Here is a 20,939-nt window from a genome sequence, read left to right on the forward strand (position 1 = left end):
CACACACACACACACACACACACACATATATATATATATATATATATATATATATATATATCATTCGGACCCGACTTTCGGACACTTTATGAGACATCATTTTCCAAGCTTTCCTATCTTTGACAGCTTCTTTCAGTTCTTTCATTTGCATATTCATGTCAGCTTTGATTGTATCTAGCCAACGTGTTCTTTGGCGTCCTCTTCTTCTGGACCCACTGACAATGCCAAGCATTAATGATGTTTCCAGGAAATTGTCCGAAATAGTAGAGCCGCTGCTTGGTGATTTTGACCTCTAATGATGTTCTTGGTTTCTAATGATGTTCTTGACACGATCTAGAACCGTCCTGTTTGTGACTCACTCACTCTCTCTCTCTCTCTCTCTCTCTCTCTCTCTCTCTCTCTCTCTCTCTCTCTCTATCTATCTATCTATCTATCTATCTATCTATCTATCTATCTATCTATCTATCTATCTATCTATATATAATTTTGTCAAACGTTATGTTGTTATGTTGACACCACTGCAGTAGTGAAGAAGCGCTAAGGCAGAATTATGCCATAGGAGTTGGAACTGGTGTTCTTTGCATAAACCAGTATTAAAATAAGTCCAAAAGACCAAACAGGCTATATTTGCAAATGAACACATGATAAGATAGGAGAGACACAGAGGGATGCTACTAACTCACAAAGGAGTATACACTAATACACTACGTGTTCAGTTGATTATAATCCTCCTTTTAAAGTTGTCTGGGTAAAAAAAAAATCTAAAGAGTCCTTGGCCGGGAGCTCGCAGTGATATCAAATGCGCATGCGTAGTGCTCTGACGCCTCCGATCCATGTGTAAGTACCAGACAGCTTATTTGGCAACCGGAGAGGCGAGCGGGTTGTGTGAGGAGGTGATCTCCGGGTTTCTTTACACGAAATACGGGGAAAACACGACTCAACGCGTGACGGTCCCAGGAACGGCGCACAGCATCTCCCGTTCTCGGTAAGTTGTCGTGCAGGGAGATTTAGGTGGAAGTACCTTTTCGTAATTTTAAATTATTTCGAAGTTCTTCATAAGTTGGCCAGCGAGCTTGATGCTAGCTAAGCTAACAACACCTCGAAGGCTAACGGACACGGTAAGACGAGATCGAAAGATAAGCAAGCTAGTTAGCATAACAGCTAACCAGCTAGCTGGAGGGGAATAGCCTGAGCTAGACGGCTAGGGAGTTAGCTAACGCTAGCTGAGTAAGAGTCGGGGCTTAGTAATTAGCTAAGATAGCCATCCGTGTATCTTAAAAATCGATCATCTCGGATGTTAAAAAATGATAAAGTGATAAGGGATTGTTACAAAGTAATATAACTTGGTAAGTTGAGCGTGTTGACTAGTTATTCAGAAAATTTTAAGAGTAATTCATATAAGTCGTTTTAGTCTGCTTTATTATGGAACTGACAGCGTATGTAATGACTAGCTAACGAAGTTAGTTAGCTAGCTAAGGTTAGCTGTTTTAACGTTTGAGTGACTGGACAGTGTCCGTTTGTCTGTCTGCTAGTGCTAGCTGGCGTCACTTCAGACGAGTTCGTTAGCTTATCTTAGCTTGCCAGTAAGTTGAGAGTATTTATGGCAACAGCATTCTGTTGCTAGTAAACTTAACCGGCAACGGTAAAGTTTAGCACCGGTTATATATGTTTTGTTAACATACTAGCACATATGTAATCGTGGGATTAACGTTATAGCAAATGTTTGACCAGAATACGATATTGTTATTGATGACCAAGTTTGCTAGCTAATCTATCTTGGTAGTTAATTAGCTAGGTTAACTAGCTAGTCCCCTATTAAGATTTGCTGTGTTGACTGGGCTAGCAGTTCAAGCAAACTGAACAGAGAGAAAACTAAACTTTGCTTGTACTCGACACCTTTAATTACTATTTTTTCAGTATCTTGGAGAGAAAGGTCTCTTTTCGAATGATCAAAGTTGACATAAAACATCTACAGCTAGCTGGCTAACTTAGATTGAGTCCAAAATTAAGTTTCCCGTTTTAGGTCGCTTTTGACCATTGAAAAACAGCCGTTATTAATATTTTTATGATGAATGTAATTCTGGGATAAAGCGATTTCAAAATGAGCACAAGTCAGTTAAGATGGCCTATGTCGGTGTCGTGGTAGGGTCTTTACGGTGGCACTCCTAGAAGCCGGTAGACTGTAGCTAGCTACTTAGCAGGAGGCTTCTTAACTTCCAGTCTGTAGTTTATTGCTTACGTTTTATTGCTGGCGTTTCGTAAACTTGCAATCAGTTCAGGTCATGTAAGTTGACTAACAGATCTTTTTTACAGCATAAAACACTGCATTTTGTATATGTTAATAGAACATTGCTAGTTTTCCTACTTGACTTTTCATTCTAAGAGAGACCCGACTGGACTAGAGGGAAGGTATAGTTCAGAAAATACCCCATAGAAATGTGATTTTTGTTTTTTTCCTGAGTGAAGGACACTGTGGTCTTTTATATTGAGCAGGAATAGTTTTATTTCCTCATGTTCTACTTTTATCTTAGAAAAGGCTGTTGGCAGTGTTTTAATAAACTTTTCACCTTTCCTAGAATTGAGGCCTAAAAAATGAGTTAGTCTTACATCACTATTACATTAAGAGGCCATATCATATGACCATCTCCTTGAAATCTGAACCAAACTCACTCACTTATTCAAGTCTAACCAGATACGATCTGTACATTTCACCCCATTATCTAACCTTTGCCTCAGTGTTGACTTTTATTCTGTGCCCTGGACAGCTTTTTAGATAATAATGTTGTCATTTGCTCAGAACATAATATGATTGGAAGAATATAGAGCTGCTAGCGTTTTGAGTGCTTCACTGTAACATTTTCCCAGAGTTTCTTCAAATGGCAAGCATCTTTTTATTTACCACAAAGTGAGTGGCTGAAATCTCAAGGGATGTGTTGAGGTAATGAAAATTCAGCAGTTTCAGAAGACCATTTATTTATATAACATTTATATTGGTCTACTTACTGTTTTTGGAAAGGCCTAGTTTGCATCAGCACATTCTACATTAGACAGTTTGCAGCAATAGTTTAATTAATTAATTGATTTTCAGAAATGAGCCTACATCAGTGTACAAATGTCACAAAACTGGCTTATTCCACAATAGCTACTCCAACTGGTTTTAGACAGGTGACATAGAGTCCTGTTTTCCTTCTGTTGAGTATCCGCGACCAGACCTTGGCGAGTGGTAGAGGGCAGGGCTCTATGTAGAGTCATGGTCCAGCAATGCATGAGAAAATCATTGAAAAATAATGCGGTTTGACAGGCATGACTAAAGCTCCACTTTAACATAGTTTGAGAGCTAGTGTTTTCCACGAAATGCATCTAGTATGGATGATGCACTGTATCTCATAGGTAGTGCTGCTGATAACTGTGACTGCGCATATTTTTTGTTTGTTATTGGAATCATGTAGAGCAGTACAAAAATTCATAACGGTCCATGTGTAAATTAGGATGGAAATGAGAAACTTTAACTGAATGTGTACAATGGCAATAAAAAGTCCTGAAATAACCTATGTTGTGAGTAGTCTTAAGTTATTCTTTGCTGGAAATGTCTACAGTTAATGTGCAGTTAGCTGTCAGTTAATATTTTGAACTATTTTATTGAATATAGTCATTTAACTTTGTGGTGAAATCTGTGCTTCTTCAACTGTCTGGAGGAAGCCTTGCCTTAGAAGAGTGTGGATACACCCAGCTAGAAGCAGTTGTGTGTGAGAGGGCTCAGGCTAGCAGAGGTGAGGCATCAGGGATAGCGTCCTGTAGTAAACAGGAAACAGTAGAAATTGGCACATGGCCACAGAAGCTTGGTGAAAGATCTTTTGTCTTCCATCTCCACTTCCCTGAAACCACATAGCACGGTTAGCATTATGCACAGGGTAGACAAGAAGACGTGGGCTCTGGCAAGACCATTGTTTGGTTCAAAGGGAGGGCTAATCAAATAACGTTTCATTGAATGCTGAATGGCTGGTTATGAAGCTTTTCAAAAGTAGACCTTCAGCTGAGAACCCCCCTGAGTGCTTTAAGTCTAGTTGTAGTAAACGTAACTACTGGACTTCATTTAAGATTTTGTAGTCTCAGGCAATTCAGGAATGATTTTAAGCTCTGCCTTGATGCATGGAGCTGTAGAAGATGCGAGTGTCTGAGATTCTGGAAAGAACGTGACCTCAGTTCCCACTGGGTGATAGAATTGGGCTTTGCTGACAAGGCAACTCTAGAACACACTGCGCGATGTAGTGACATGAATGCGGCACCAAGGCTTTCAGCAGGAGGGCGCAACCTGTGGGCGTGCTGCAGCACACCCTCCTCTTGTAGAAATGGTACAGTCCACTTACTGACGCGCACAAGTTTGTGGGTGCGAGATGCAGCAGTCCGCCAAGGAGTTGCCCGAGTGCCATAAATGAAAATGAACTCACAAAGCTCATTGACATGTTGGTTTAACCACATGTTGGTCTGAAATGGACAGAGGAGCGCCTGGTTGTAAAGAATCCTGGAAGTGAAAATGGTAAAATGGTCGTTTTTGGTTAATACTTCACTGAAAAATATACAGACTATGCTGTTTTCTGATTTTTTTTTTTTTTTTTTTTTTTTTTTTTTTTTTTTTTATTTAAAGTTGCCCTTCTCCCAAAAAAGGAGCCCACATTTTGACTTGCGTGGTAACTTAAAACTTACGGGTGTCCGGTGTCTGTCAAAACGACTCCTCATCTTTCTTTTTTATGGCCAAAGGGTGTTTGGTCTTATGTATGTATTGCTCCACACTCTGTCCCAAACAGTTGAGGATGATCTCATTTTCCTACACCACAGCAAGAGCAAGCTTTTGCGGTGCCTGGCAGTGACCAAGACTTTTGCTGAGTACATGTAGATCATGGTGCTAACTATGTACCATGGACTAACTACTACTGTCCTAGAGAAAGGCTTTTCCAGAGGTGGACGTGAATCCTCATGCCTGTTTTATTTGCAGACTTATGTGAATAATAAGGGAAATGAGAGGTGTTCTTTGGTGCTATAGCAGCGGCCCAGTGTTACCGAGTCACCAAGATGGAACAGGGTTGTGCTGTATGGGAGTTAATAAACAGATTTCATATTACAATATGTCATTGTAATAGCCCACTTTGTAATATATACAAGTATTTACACAGTGTTTTTGTTTTATTTTTTTTTTAGCTAATTAGTTTCTGTTGCTTACTCTGATTATTTCCAGTGATGCTGCATTGATGGCAGGTTAAATGGTGTCAAGATATGGAGGGCCAGTCGCATCTCCTGTTTACCACAGTTGTTACCAGAATAGTAACCTTTGGTCTGATAAGTGATATCAAATACTACAAAAAATTAAATTAAGAAAATTATTAATCTGTTGCTTTCTGTCGCATTCCATTACATCAGTCCTTTAATGACTACACCTTTATTTAACCGTTCACTTTGTACAAGCAACCTGATTTGCAGTTAGTTAAAACTATATAATAGAAAAGACTACATTTAATTTTTGCCTGGGTAAACGCAACACAAAGCAGCCAACTAATTATAAACAGAGAGACACTTTTTTTCAAAATGTCACTTGGAAAGAATGACAAGTCCTGCAAAGAATGCTGTGGTACAGGAGAATTAAACCAAATGAAAAATGCTTGTCCAGAAGAAGGATGTTGATATCAGTCTGGCAGTTTGATCCAGACATGGAGAACTTGTTTAGAAGTTTAGAGTTACAAACAATAAAAAAATCTCTCAACACAAGGTCTCTACCCAGTGTCCCTTGAATTGTAATTGCTGTCATGAGTACAAAAACATTTGTAGACATTAACGCCTGAAAAGTTGATTACAGTTATACCAGTATGTTGATTTAAAAAAAAAATTCTCTTAATTGTCTTAATTCTCTGTTGCTCTCCCACTGAGATGCAGCAGATCACCTACGTAGCGGCTCCAAGGAAAGGGCCATATGATGATGAAAGGGTCATCTGGAACGATGAAAGGTCCTGTGATGTTCACATGGGGTACTTCTGAACCTTGCAGCAGGATCATATCAAATATCGCAGACACTATAATTCTGGATATAATTGTATAAATTTACAATTTGGTTTGAACCTATTGAACAACGATTAGACTCCCAAGCTGGTTTCCCAAACACAATGTAGACCTGGTTTGAGTAAATTGCAGGGCCAATGGTGAATAACAGTTGTAGATTGTTTTGAGTCTAGACTTGGGCTTAATCTTGGACAGGGAACCTGACCATATGACTAATGGCAGACAACAACCAAAAAGTAAATAAAGGTCATGAAGGAGAATATTTCCCCAGCCTTTTAAACCAAGTTTACAAAGCTGCCTGTTTGCTTGTAGTTTACATAATTATATTGTCTCTCTTATGTGGAGAATAACCTCAGGTGGTCATGTATTTTATAGCTGCTTAGTTGTGTCTTGTCTGAAACGTGCTGACGTTGGGACTGTTTTGTATCAACTGGGAATGCTTATTGAGCGCTAATGATTGGGACACATGTCTTACTATAGATTTGGACTAACTGGTTTAGTCAGTGAGTTGTTTTGCCTGTGTATCCCATGCTGGTCTTCATGGTCCATGTTCAATTCATCTAGAATGGGATGTCAAGAATCCAATTTGGTCATTTAGCCAATCAAACACAACTAATTCCCTTCATTTCCAGATTTAGTACATGTTGGAGCTGGGAAATCATCATTGTACTACACCCCAGCTGGACCCCCAGTGTACACAAAGGTTTGCTGCACAAGACTTGCTTTCCAAGCTAACTGCTTGAAACTATGTAAAACTATAGCTAAGTTTAGCAACCCAGCTCTGAGGATATCTTAGGAAGATTTTTTTTTTGGTTCATATTTTTAACTGAATGAATTATTTGGAGAAATTCAAATTAGATTTGTTTTATTTTCTAAAGCTAAATAAAGTAGTAAAGCGTGTTCATGTGCTGCCCTGTGCAGATTTTGAGTCTTATCTACAATTTTGCTTGTGGGGTGTGTGCGTGCATGCATGTGAGTGTGTTTGTGTGCGTGAGTGTGTGTACACGGTTTGCACTGTAGCCTGTTTGAGGTCTGAGTGAATGTGGGGGATGGGTAGGTGGCTTTCCTGTGTGTGTGTGTGTGTGTGTGTGTGTGTGTGTGTGTGTGAGTGAGAGAGAGAGAGAGAGAGAGAGAGCACGTGTAGGGGGGTGGGGGTGATGTTCTTTGAGTGTGAGCATTCTTTTGTGCCCACATGAAGAGGCATAGGCTATACGTCCTAGCTCAGCCTTCGTCGTCCTGTTGCTAGGGCTAGTACCAGGTGGAGCCTGTGGCAGATGCAGGGTTAAAGCCGTCCATTTTGTTAGGTAACACCCTCGTGGCCTGATCTGTCAGTGGTGTTAAAATGGCAGGGCTTAACCCTTGATGTGCAAGACTGATTCAGCAGGGGCACCCTCAGTTAGCCTGCCAGCTGACTACAGGGCAAGAAAGCAGATTACAGAAACTATCATCCCAGATACAATTGGATTATCTAACCTTTCTTGTGCTTATTTAGCTTGGTCATTGAGACCTTACTTTTGAAAAGGGATAGACTGATATATTAAGGAAGTTCTTATAATGAGGTTAATGAAAAAAGTCTGATGGCTGTTCCATAAGGCTTCGGTGGGGTTGAGGTGGGGTGCTGAATATCACGTGCATCTGCTGTGTTTGGGCCAGTTGCGCACTTTAGCTGCCAGATGCCTGTTTTTGTGTTGTACAGTTGTGCTGATTTGCAGATGACACCATGTTGTTCAGCGGGTTCCCCATGGACGGTCATTACATCTTGTACAGGCCCCATGAGGAAATGGTAACTACTTTTTCAGCCCACCTCGCTGCGGCATGCAGGGACTTGTTTCAGATGGCCCTGTTGCTTAAAACAATGCATTATGCGTAGTGATCTGGCTCTAACTGAGCACGCCTAGGAAACGGCTAGTGAGGAGCTTGGCCTCGTCACTCGGGCAAGAGAACTCTGTATGTCTGGGTTGTGTGCACAGGCTCCACCCCTCCTGAAAAGTTGCTGCTTGTAGATGCAGCGTCAATTATAGTGCAGTATCTTGCATGGTTTTTTTTGTGTTCATAAAGAGGTTTTTTTTTGTGTGTGTGTGTTCTTAGTGTCAAAATTATTTTTGGCCTTAATCAACCTCTAATCTCACTACTGGTATTTACAAAAGCTCTGTTTAATACTGGTGAATTGTACTCTGGTCAGTATTAAACAGAGCTTTTGTTCAAACATTGTCTCAACACACACCACAGATTTACAGCAATTCCCCATGTAGTCTACAGTAATGGTCAGTGACAGATGTTTTTGTATAAAAATATTGAATTGTCATGTGCAAAGGCCTTAAGGTGGGGACTTGATTTTTGTCGTTGGCAGACCAGTCATTTCTGATTAATTTTATTCAAATACACCCACAGGATTGATTCAGATATATAATGCCAGTACTTGTTTACTTTCTGCATATAAGATCTGACACTTTGCCATGTGTACAGTCATTTTTCTCCAGCTGTATCTGAACCTAAACCAATCTAGGAGGCTGTTTGTGCCTCGGACTTCATCACTGACAGGCTGCTGGTGTGTGTGTGTGTGTGGGTGTGCGTGCGCGCATGTACGTGTGTCTGTCTTAAGGTCTTTTTTCACTTTATTTTTGAACATTTTTAGAGCCAAACCCATTGACACATTGTTAAGGGCCAAGGCCAAAGCCAAAAGAGGCACTCAGGAATGGAAGAGCATGGAAAGATCTGCATGCAGCATTCACACACACCGAGCGCTTGAGCTGGCTCTTTCAGCTTACTTTATTTTTGGCAATGTACACCCCCCCCATTCCTGAAATTAGTTTGTTTTTGAGCATCGTGTCTAAAATGGTGAGATTATACCATCCGTATTGGAAAAGGCTGGTTGTTTTCTCTGGTCTGTTTGGTGATGAGAACAGGATTACTTAATTTGCTGTGTGGAAAATGTCTATCAAATGAGAAACCACCAAAATCCTTCCTTTCCTAAACGCCGATCGTGCTTTTTTTTTTTTTCTTCTCTGGTCATCGCCGAGATGTCTAACTGTTCATGTCTTGCTAAAACATTTAAACATTCCGCATTCGTGTCCCAGGTAGTTTTTCAGACTCTGAAGCTGTGAGCGGTGTGTTGGTGAGCAAGCGCTCTCCCGATGTTCTCCAGCCCCGCTGAGGCAGCCATGTTCTGCCCTCAGTGCTGGGCCTTCATTTTCTTACCGGAACAGCACATCTACACCCAACTTAACTGCTTTGCTCATGAAAACTCCTGGCCTAGGTGTGAATCATCCATACTGAGAGGAGTTAGTGCCTCAGCCCCCCATCCCTTTTCTGGTGCTGTTCTGGTCGCGATTGCCCCAGTGTGGGCTGATTCCCATGCCGACAGACACAGTGCTTCAGTTGCATGCTTTCCAGAACACAACCTGAAGTTATGTGAAAACACCTGAGCTGTAATGCAAGTGGTTGTTGTCCTTTATAAATAAGAGTTAAATCAGGTAAGCTCGAGCAGTTCACGTTCTCTTTGACAGTAGTATTAAAACACTTTCGCTTCTATTGGCAAATGGATTGTCTCAGTGATGCGGTGTCATTTAGAGTTTGAAGCAGGTTTATTAGACTGATGCAGTGGGGGGGTATTCATTTGTTCATCCTGTTCTACCGAGGCCTTTGATAACATTCTGTTTAACGGCTGTTGTTTGCTGGTTCTGTGACTTCAGGGTGTCAAGTGAACGTACTTGTTGGCCTAGTTTCATAAACCATGTCCTGTGTTCTTTGATCACCTTGAATGTTGCCGCACTGGAAAAATGAGAAAAATCTGCCTTTATATGCCATCTGCTTTATCTGCTTTTCAAAAGGATTGTTAAACCAACATTTGTTTTGACTGGCCTGTTCTCTAATGATATTGATTATGCATCTGTTTCTCTAGTTCCAAATTCTTGGAAATAGATGAAGGACATTCTTTAGAGTTGCGGCTTTCTCTGATAGCTCAAAATGACTGTGGCTTCTAAATCTATTTGTAAATGAATATTGCTTCATTGATTTGTGTAACCTAAATTGCTGAGGCCTAAATCGTAGTTGTTTTGTGTAAGGGCTTGGGGACGTGAAGCTCTGTGTGTCCGTAAGATTCTGTAACGAACAGCGAAGAGGAAGATGCTTTTTCTTCCTCTTCAACCTACTTGTGTTTCGGAATGCTGGAAACCCCTCCCCGTAGTCCAACGAAGGCGTGTACGTGACCGCGCTTGCTGCCATTCAGTCTCTCAAGGGGTTAAAAACCCGCCTCAGTCTCTAGCTGCAACGGGAGACCGGTTTAAACTGGTTTTCGGGGAAGTGCTTTGTGTGTCCCATGGAATCTTGGGAAGGGACATGTGGAGCCCTGGTGATGTCACTGGAGGTGAGAGAAGGCCTCAATGTTGTCATTTCACCCCTGACGGTCAGATACCAGATATGCATAACACAGGTAGGCTGCAGAACACATCCTTTGGACACCAGGGAGGGAGTTTACATAAAGAATTTACTTAAACAGTATTTGCAGCTTTTTTTTTGTGTGTGTGTGTGTGTGTGTGTGTGTGTGTGTGTGTGTGTGTGTGTGTGTGTGTGTGTGTGTGTGTGTGTGTGTGTGTGTGTGTGTGTGTGTGTGTGTGAGCGTGCGCATGCATGTGTACATGACAGAATTTTTCTTTTGAAATGTGGAAGGTGGCAGTTTCAGGGTTTAAAGGTTTCACTGAAAGTTCATAAATAACCTGGAAAATCATAATCACTAGTGACTTGTCCTGTTGAAGTGCTTAGGGTAATATTTACGGTGTTTCCTGTTCCTAATATCATCTCTTTGTGGTACTGGCTTGATTCTGAAACCATGTATACACCCACAGCATGGTTTCAGAATGTGTGGTTTGAACAAAAGCGCATACGAATATGTTTGTGTTATGGGTCTTTGCCCCCTTGCCAATATTTCTTAATGTGTGTCCGAGGAGACTTCTACTGTCGTTTTATTTATTTAATTCTTTTTTGATTGCTTAAGGAATCTGTAGGTCATCTAAGAATCTGAATTGGGATGTGATGGGTCCATGCTCCTCACGCGTTCCGCCGCCTTTTGCACAGACCAAGAGGATGTCTGAGGATGTGGCGCGACAGACGCGCAGCCAGAAGAGGGCCCTGGAGCGGGAGGTGCCGGCCCTGGACGGAGAGCCCAAGCGGCTCAAGCTGGACAGGGGTGAGCTGGTGTCTGGCAAGGTGGCCAGCATCCTGAAGACCGGAGAGGTGAAGGCGACCATCAAAGTGGAGGTGCAGGCCCACGACGAGCCTGTGGACATGAGCACATCTCGCAGGTAGGCCTCACCCCGCAGGACTGGAACAGACATTGGGCCATTTCCAGAGAGCAGCTTTAGTGGAAGTCTGTATGCTGGGGCGCAGCATTGGACAGACAGTAACAGTGGTTGTTCCAGTCAATGTTAACATGTCCACCTTCAACCGTGTTAGGCACTTTTAAAAGGACACACTTTTTTCCCCTTTTCTTTTTTTAAATCATGCACATTCACTGGTTGTTCAGTAACCAACAAAAATGTTCAGTCCTGTTGTGTGTTCAAGCAGGTTTTTACCCCCCACCCCCACCCCGGATGTGTTATGTGATCATTCAAAATTCTGTGTCCTCTCTTTTAAAACCTTTGACGACATCTGTTCTTTTTATAGTTTGCTCATAATATTTACCGATTCTTTAGCCTTGTCTAGTGGTGATATTTCCGCAGGATTTTTTTTTCTCGTACATTCTGTGCTGCCACCTTTTAAAAAGGAAGGTTTCAAATGCGTGGCCCAGCCCAGGTAATGTCCAAGCGCTGGGATGAGTAGCTTAGTTGATGTCGAAACTGTTCCACTGTGTTGGGACCCAGAACCGCACTACTCAGCTCACTGTTGTGTTGGGTCAGATGGGGTCATCAGGTAATAGTTGCGCAACAGGAAGACTTGGTTTCAGCAAGGCATGACAACTTATGCGTCGAGGAGCTTTGAAATAACAGTTTCCGCTCCTGGATTTTTGTCGTCGCAGGTAGTTAATTGAACTATTAATGTAAGTGAATTGCTGCTTAGTCATCAAACTTGAATCCTTTCCACTGTGGGTAGAAAGTCTCTAGTACCTTAAAGGCTGGGACGTGATGACCTCTTCTCTGACGTAAATGAGCTAATAGTAATTAGAAAATACTGGACCTGATCCTAGAGTTGAGGTCTGGAGTTGAATAACTCTGGTGTAGAAAAAACCCCATGATGTAGGGGGTGGAGGCTCTTTCTGCTTCTAAATATCTCTCATGTGCATGAGAGCATGTGTTCAGTCTTCGGAATTCAGCACGACCTAGATTTGGCATGTCGATTTCTTAGAAATTATAATACTTTGCCAGTTTCTTTTAAATTATGTGCATTTGGGTTTTCTTAAGCTGTTCTCTGAATCTCATGAGCTTTCCTGTGAAACTGTTGTAGACCAGCCCAACATGTGTTCCTATTTTGAGTTTAAGCTGTGTCTTGGACAGCTTCTTCCATATACAGGTCCCCTTACTTCTGCTGTATCTGATGCCGTGTTGACTGCTAATGTTATACCCTCAAAGTACTGGATCATTTTCATGGCATGACTTAAGCACTGTGCTTTCCAAGTCTGTGACATTTGTGTGTCTTACACTATGGTTGAAAAACAGTTATTTTTATTATAATTTATGTCCTGACTAAATGTTGAGGTGAGAAGTCTGTAAGTGGCCTCGTAATATGAGTCAGTCATGAGTCACACGAGTCGTATCATCATCACAGCCGAGATGGAGGCTGCATACAGTGGTGAGACATGGAAGTGGCTGCTTCAAGATGCAGCCTATAAAACAGGACAAAGGGATGACTTATTACTGAGTGACATGCGGGGGAGGGGCGGGAGGAGTTGGGTGAGGGAGCTCGGACGTTGTGACTGTCACTGACGGCCCTTTTAAAAGTTTCGCTGAGTGCAGACTGTGCGCCAATGCCCAGGAGCCAAACTTGCTTTAGTGGCGTGCTCCACTTAAACTTCGGCAGCTCCATTTTCTTCTGCACCTGAACCCTGCCTGCCTTCACAAAATGAATCCTACGTGTCACAAACTGGTTCCAACCGGCTGTTGCTATGGTTTCCATGCTGGAAGGAACCGCTGAAGAAAATGGAGTGTCATGTGACCAGAGGGAAATTCTTCTGTCATGTGATCTCCTGAGGTACTGATTAATACTAAGGAAGTGATGTTAATGAGGAGAAGGTTAAGGTGGTTTTATCTTTGTTTGCCTGACTTCTGTTGGGTATCAATGAAGTCCCATCCCATTCCCTCCACTTCTGGTCCTCAGATAACCTGGTGCTGTTTGTTTGTTTTTAAGGGTGGAGAAAAAGTTTCCACTAGGCTGTTTCTCCTTAGATGTAGCGTATGTTTTATAAAAAAAAAATACTTTTGATGAGTATCATACTAAACAAGCAGTGTGTGTGTGTGTGTGTGTGTGTGTGTGTGTGTGTGTGTGTGTGTGTGTGTGTGTGTGTGTGTGTGTGTGTGTGTGTGTGTGTGTGTGTGTGTGTGTGTGTGTGTGTGTGTGTGTGTGTGTGTGTGTGATGCCTTAAGGAGCTGTTCAGAAGTGTGCATTGTGTTCTTCTGTTCGGCTTTGAGGTATCTACAGGGCTGTGGGGATCTACTCTCCCATTTACAGAACTGAATAAACTGCATATGATCATTAACTTCTAACCCTTATTGAGGAATGGGGGTATTTACATGGTTATCCATCTGCAATTAAATTTCAATACAGTTGGAAAAACAACAGAAAAGATTTCTTTTACTAATCAGGTTCTTTTGAAAAGGCCGTACATCCAGTCACACAAATGGTCATGTTTGCAGGTTAAACAGACTGCCACATCATTACACAGCAGTGGGGAAGAGCAGACTGAAGCCATTGGTCTGCTGGAATGCCACCAGTAATACTACAGTAATATTTAGTCTGCTAATAAAAAAAAAAAAGAGTATTCAAACAACCGTGTGAAGCCCAGGCATAAATGTAGCTAAATACTGTTGCAGGCAGATCAAGGCATTATGTACTAAAGTGTAGGAGAGCTCATCTCATGAGCCAGCTGGCTGATGAGATGAGTCCAGTTTAGTGTGGTGCCCTGCTCATGAGACAAGGAACAGGCAGCCTAATTCCCTCACTAATGACACCTGGACAGACATTTCTGTTTAATCTGAAGGTGCATTTATTCCATGGCAGTGATGCACATAGCCATGGCAAAATGTCAACCCTGTATCCGAATGGGTTAATTTGACATTCAGAAGTCCTATTTCAGTTGTGCTGTGATGTGACAGATGCCTGCTCAGGCCAGTCTCCTTGTATTCTGCTCCCAGCCTGTCTCAGCTCGGCCCCGTCCTCGTGTGGCGTGTGCGGCCTGGCCACAGGGGGAGTCAGGATCAGGGAGCGCGCACACAATGGCCTGGCTGCCAGCCATCCCCCCCCAGGACTCTGGGAGGGGCCAAGGAGGCACTCTGGGCATGGAGAGGTTTGCCTGACAAAGAGCCAAAATGCAAAGTAGCTCTCCCGCCCTGGCGCGATCAGGGAAGGCAGATGTGCTCGGAGTGCCGTATCCGGTCCATCTGACTGAGGTCTTCAGAAGATGCCCCCCCCCCTAGCGCAAATGGTCTTGTCTGGCAATATACTGGATAAACTCGTGTGTGGATGCACATTCTGTTCACGTGTGACAAAATACTTTCTCGCTGGGACCACAGTCCATGCAAGGCTTAAGATGATTTCGGTCATAGTCCTGTGCTGCCCCTTTGTGGCCACTCCATGCTATTGTTGTAGCTTGTTTTGTGTGACCCCATATGAGAACACGCACATATTGGAGTGTCTTTCTATATTTGGTTTCCTGCATCTTCTGTCTCTTTTCCAGTCATGGTGACATAAAGAAAGAACGGCCACCGACACCAGATGATGTAATTGTTTTATCAGACAACGAACCCTCCAGTCCGTGTGTAAATGGGATGAGTCAGAGCTTCAAGAAAACAGACACAGAGATGCTCATGGTAACAGCACTCACCACTGTTTCTTTAAACCCTCTAATGGTGCCCACACCAACCATACCTAACTATTATTGTTAATATTAGCATTAATAGTTAATATCAGTCATAGTTAATATTATAATCATGATCATAATATTAATCAGCTAAATGCTGTAAAGTAATATTGTGATTATTGTTTCCATACTAACTGAGAACATTTACATTTATGGAATATTGGCAGACACACTTAAGCAGTGTGACTTCCATATTAGAGTGACATTCCATGCACTTCCTGGGAAAGAAACCCATGACCTTGGTGTTACTAGCACCATGGTTTACCTGCTCTTCAGGGTGACTTGCAGGAATATAGACAGCATACTGATTAAGGCTGTGAACTGAAAATTAAAGCAGTCAGAACTGGCACGAGTGTAGAAATGGATTAAATTGTCTGAAGCGTACTGCATGTTGCCAGTGCTCTGCAGTGCTGCTTCCGCTCTGCTCGCCTGGTCTGAGTAGGTACAGCGCAGGAACTGTGCGATGTGGTACTGAGGTCTCTCCCCCTGCTCCTTCCATGCGGCGCCTGCAGAGGAGCAGTCCTGAGGAGCGTCAGAAGATAATCACCCAGCTGAGGGAGGAGCTGCGTCTGCAAGAGGCCAAACTTGTGCTGCTGAAGAAACTGCGGCAGAGCCAGATCCAGAAGGAGAGCGTGGTGTCGAAGGCAAGACCCCGGCACAACACTCAGCCCCGTGTGCGCTACAATTATGGCCCCCACGACTTTGCTCCAACTCAGTCTTTCTGTTTCTCTCTCGCCCTCTCTCACGTTGTTTTGTGTCTCTGCCGCTTCCTCCTCCATCTTCTCCCCTCTCTGTCTCACTGTTGAACAGGCAACCAATTCGCTGTCGAATCCTCCACCTCTTGTACGAGGCAGCATCACATCCAGTAAAGCTCCTTTGCAGGTCACTACATCCTCATCTGCCGAATTTGCACTCTTACCAGTGGGTAAATGTCATCCTGCCCGTTTGATCCCATGCTCTTCTTCCTCTGCGCGTGTGTAGGTGTCGTCCGGTCGAAGCGCCGGCACGGTTATCCCTCCCCCTCTGGTCCGGGGCGGGGCGCAGGTTTCTAAGCAGGCTTCAGTAGTGATGCCACCCTTAGTCAGAGGCTCCCAGGTACGCTGTGCAACTCTTGAGACATTCTGCCGCTTTGGTCAGCCAGTTATTTCTCCTTTCACCTAACTTGAGGCTGTCTGCGTCTGTGGGTGTCTGGTTTTTGGGGATGTATGTGGGTGGGTGTGCATCAGCCCAACGCTATAACTCCTCAGCAGATAGCCACGTTGCGGCAGCAGCACTCTGGCTCGGGGCCTCCGCCCTTGCTGCTGGGGCCCCGCACCTCTGTGCCCAGCGTCCAGGTGCAGGGCCAGAGGATCATCCAGCAGGGCCTGATCCGCGTGGCCAACGTCCCCAACTCCAACATGCTGGTCAGCATCCCGCAGGTTAGATGTCCGTACTGCAGGGCCTAGGAGTCACCCCACCGCTACCCCCTTTCTCTGTACTGTAGTTACATTCTACACAAATGCTTAGATTGAACTTGCATTGCTGGTTTTTGGCAGCAAGTCCATGAGAGAGAGGGTATCCATTTTGCTGTGCTCTTATGTAGAATGGTGGTGGCTAGCTTATGTGTAAAAGTATTGTTTTGTACTTTGTGGTCTCACCTTTACACAGTGGCAGGGGGAATGTTGCTTTGCTGGTAGCAATCCACGGATCCTCCTAATAACTGCTGTGTCCCGTTGCTCAGGGGTCACCCACAGGGCTGAAGGGTTCCTCGGGCTCCACCCAGTTAGGTGCTGGCAGTAACACCTCTTCAGGCAACGCCAGTGACTCCCCGGCCAGCCGGCAGGCCGCTGCCAAACTGGCCCTGCGGAAGCAGCTGGAGAAGACTCTACTGGAGATCCCACCCCCAAAACCACCTGCGCCAGAGCTCAATTTCTTGCCCTCCGCCGCTAACAACGAGTTCATCTACCTGGTGGGACTGGAGATGGTGGTGCAGACCCTTCTGGATTTAACCAAGAGTGAGTGCTCTCCTCCTCCCTGAAGAGAGAACCACTAGTCTGAGTTGTACCTTCCGCTATGCTAACTACCCCCTCTCCTGACGTCCAGGCAAACAGCAGGCGGCTCAGCAGCAGGGGAGCCCCACGCCTGCCCCGCCCACCAAGGAGCCGTTCACATGCGCGCAATGCCAGACCGACTTCACAGCCCGCTGGCGGCAGGAGAAGAGCGGCGGCTCCATCCTGTGCGAGCAGTGCATGAGCTCCAACCAGAAGAAGGTGCTGAAGGCGGAGCACACCAGCCGGCTGAAGGCGGCCTTCGTCAAGGCCCTGCAGCAGGAGCAGGAGATCGAACAGCGCATCCTGCAGCAGGCCGCCACCGCGCCCAGCGCCAAGAGCTCGCCTTCGCCCACGACCTCCGTCCCCTCGCCTGTGGGGAAGGCGGAGCACGCGCTGGTGTCCGCGCAGTACAAAGCGGTCCGCTCCGCCCTGCCCCAGCAGCAGGCCGGCAGGGTCAGCCACTACCACTCCAGCTCCATCAAGCAGGTGGGTTCCACCCCTCAACCCCGGAGCATGTTCAGTGTCAAACCATAAAGTGAAATGTTCTGTTCCACAAAGCCGGAAGCATATTCTCCCAGTATCAGCCAGCTCCCACAACTGTACATCTGTCCTGTCACACGGACGTGAACAACCACAACCGCATTCCAGAACGTTCTGGGGTAGCTGAGTGCATACTCTTATACCCCCAGTCAAAATGGCAGTAGCACTGACCGAAATCAGACTTTAGTCCCAGAGATCTAGCCCGACTCTAGTTAATTCATGGTTTGGTTTGTTTTTTTTTTCTTTTTCTTTTGTTTTTGGCTACAAGTACAGACAGCTTCTCTGTAGCTAAGCAACTGGTTCTATAGATCGGAAATCCTTAAATACATACATTTTGCATACTTACCACATGGTGGAGAAATCACCAGAGGACCCTTGTACTGATCCGTTTAAATGCACAGCAGCGTCTGCACGTCTGCATGCGTGTGCTCATGCGTCCCCTCCCTGTGTCCCGTGAGCAGAGTCCGGGGCAGCTGGCGCGGAGCGTGCAGGCGGCGGTGGTCAGTGCCAGCTCACGCGCCCTCGCCCACGGATTCACCACGTCCTCGCAGCTGCAGAGCGCCGTGTCCGCCGCCGCGCTCGTCAGCAGGCCAGGTAAGCACGCCGTGCGGGCAGGGGCGAAGAGCGGCAGCAGTGGCAGTAACCCCGCCCCCGGTGCCTGGAGGAAGCAGAGCAGCAGCGCCCCAGGTAGACGATGCCGTCCGAAAAAACCCAGACAGATGCACGATGCCTGCATCTTTCCTCTCTTGCTCTCCTGTCCCCATTTCTGATCGTGTGTGTGTGTGTGTGTGTGTGTGTGTGTGTGTGTGTGTGTGTGTGTGTGTGTGTGTGTGTGTGTGTGTGTGTGTGTGTGTGTGTGTGTGTGTGTGTGTGTGTGTGTGCGTGCGTGTGCGTGTGAGGGGGGGGGGTGGTTTCAATGTCACGGGGCTGCTAAGATGATGAAGGGTTATTGTGGCAGTCAAATTGAATACTAAATGGAATGATTAATCATAAGACACCTGGCCTAAGTGAGCTAATTCTCTGTTCAAAAGAGTAATCATTGTTTTAAGAAACACTAAACCAGAAAAAAAAACCTTTCCATTCTCTTCCTTACACTAATATCTTATTTGTTAATCTTAAGGCCAAACTTAAAACTCCTGCAAAGTTTAGTCTTTGTTACGTTTTTCCCCTCCTGCACAGCTCACTACAATGCTTTGGGATTTACCGTGTATGTGGGTGTAGGTGGTGCTGTAATGAGTACTGTGCCCTCTCTCCACACAGGTGTCACTATGGCCTACGTCAACCCCAGCCTCTCTGTACACAAGACCACCTCCCCAGTGGACCGGCAGCGAGAGTACCTTCTGGACATGATTCCTTCCCGCTCTCTCTCCCAGACCACAAACACCTGGAAATGATCCCTCCCCCAACCACTCTTCCCTAATGAAATGATCTCTTCTTATAAGTCGACTTCAGACAGCGACTGGATATCGATATCAGCTGACCAGCTATCAAGCAATAATTAAAAAAACAAAAAAACAAAAAACAACTTTTCTCTCTGCTTAGTGGAGACCTCTAGTCCAGTCTGAGAGTACTATGAACCAGTCCTGAGAGACTGGACGATGGATCAATGTTAACAAATAGAAAGCTGGGGACCTTGTGCATAGGCCTTGTGTGTATTAAGTCTATTCACTGCTCTGCTGGCTGCAGCAGTTCTGCCACATCAATGCTGGTGATGGTGCCCCCCCACCCACTGTCTCCTTCAGCTTCACTTCTGCTTGTAGTCCCACGGGTGCTGGGATGCTCATGGTATACGAGGTGACTGATGGACCCCCTCCGTTTTAATAAACATGCCTGTATCCTTTTAACAGAGGGAGGGTCCCCAGACTGCACATGAAGCCAGGCAGTTTTGTTTTCATACTAGTCTTTGGACCATGTCTGAGTGCTTTAGCTTTGTGAAACTTAGATTTTCAATGGGGCACAAACATGCAGCACCTTGAAACAGTGACGTGGGAGTGCAAGTATGTAATTCTGTTGTCAAGGTTTTTATTTTGGGTTTGCTTACTTTCTGGACTCATTCCACCCCTTTCTTTGAGCTGTCCTTTGTTTTGGGGGGGGCTGAACTTTTAAAGGTATTGTTATACTGCTGAGGTGGTTTTACATCTGCCACTTTGGTGTGTATTTTAAGTACTTTTAAATGCATCCCCCCGCCCCCCCAATAAAATGTGACCACGGTTTTGTAAGGGGAATGGGGGGTTACTGACATGCAGCAGTAAAACTCTTAACTTTTGGTGGTTGTTTTTCCCCCTTGTTAGCTTTTGTGAAAGGTGGACATGATAGCACGGATTTGCAAAGGCCAGGGGGTATGTGCGGCACTCGTGAAGCGTTTGGTTAGGTTTGTGTGTGTGGGCGTGTGGGGGTATTTGTGTGTCAGTTTTTGTTTTCTCTCCCCCCCCCCCCCCCCCCCTTAATTTTGGCTGCTTTTAGGCTCTGACAGTACATGGGGATATTTAAATCTACACTTATGTAATTTGCTTTTAAATGAAGGATGCTCCAGTTGCTCAATTTGTTTGAACTACAAGATTATTTTAGTTTTTCCCCACCATGTATTAGTTTCAATCATCAGTTGAAGACTATTTAGCAATGGAGATTCTCAGAATATCTCTATATGAACTTCTGTCAGAAAATAATTAGGCTGCCAGGTGTGTGTTTAATGCTGGAAAGAAAGCATTACATAGACCACACAAATACTTGCTCATTGGAACAGTGGGCGTTTGATACAATGATTCACTGCTTTCATGTGACTGAAAAACTAGATGAAACTCCACTCTGAAATTATTCCCATTTTACCCTATTATTTATAAGATAATTTGGCTGCTGGCAGAGCATCTGGGATTTGGGCTAAGTTAGAGGAAGGGGTGATGTTCCCTGATCAACAGTGCTACTGCCTTCTACCCCTCCCAACAAGTTCATCATTATAGCTGCCATTTGCTGGTCTTTATCTTCCACAAGCACCTGTCTGATTGGATCCTAGCTGCCTGTAGGGTGTGGTGGGCTCTGTTTCACACTGCTGTTCTGACTACTGCCGCCGCCTGCTGCTGCTGAAAATGAACACCATTCCATTGGCCAGGGACGCCGGAACTATTTGCAGTCCCGTCTCCCTTTTAGGAGTTGTACAAAAAAAAAAGTTTGCCTTTTCCATTTATTTTTGGTCTATTAGTTAACAATTATAATAAAAACTGGATTTAATCTATTGTATGCTTTACTGTGGTAAATTG

General features: G+C 44.6%; 1 protein-coding gene across 5 annotated transcripts; it reads left to right on the plus strand.

Annotated features, from left to right (window-relative positions):
* Window positions 1–843: 843 nt before the first annotated feature.
* On the plus strand, window positions 844–20,914 carry gatad2ab (GATA zinc finger domain containing 2Ab). Of its 5 annotated transcripts, none has more exons than XM_035523367.2 (11): window positions 844–985; window positions 11,122–11,348; window positions 14,933–15,065; window positions 15,628–15,759; window positions 15,926–15,997; window positions 16,097–16,210; window positions 16,342–16,533; window positions 16,836–17,109; window positions 17,198–17,631; window positions 18,147–18,372; window positions 18,946–20,914. In XM_035523367.2, the coding sequence occupies exons 2-11, from the start codon at window positions 11,131–11,133 to the stop codon at window positions 19,077–19,079; spliced, it is 1,929 nt and encodes a 642-aa protein (XP_035379260.1). In that variant the 5' UTR covers window positions 844–985; window positions 11,122–11,130; the 3' UTR covers window positions 19,080–20,914. The 5 variants fall into 5 exon arrangements, with proteins under 5 accessions (XP_035379260.1, XP_081564208.1, XP_035379257.1 ...); XM_081708082.1 differs by having other exon boundaries at window positions 847–985; window positions 11,042–11,348; window positions 16,342–16,518; XM_035523364.2 differs by having other exon boundaries at window positions 848–985; window positions 11,042–11,348.
* Window positions 20,915–20,939: the final 25 nt, after the last annotated feature.

Source organism: Electrophorus electricus, chromosome 26 (assembly GCF_041902795.1).
Source record: "Electrophorus electricus isolate QZ-2024a chromosome 26, ASM4190279v1, whole genome shotgun sequence".
NCBI classification, from domain to species: Eukaryota; Metazoa; Chordata; class Actinopteri; order Gymnotiformes; family Gymnotidae; genus Electrophorus; species Electrophorus electricus.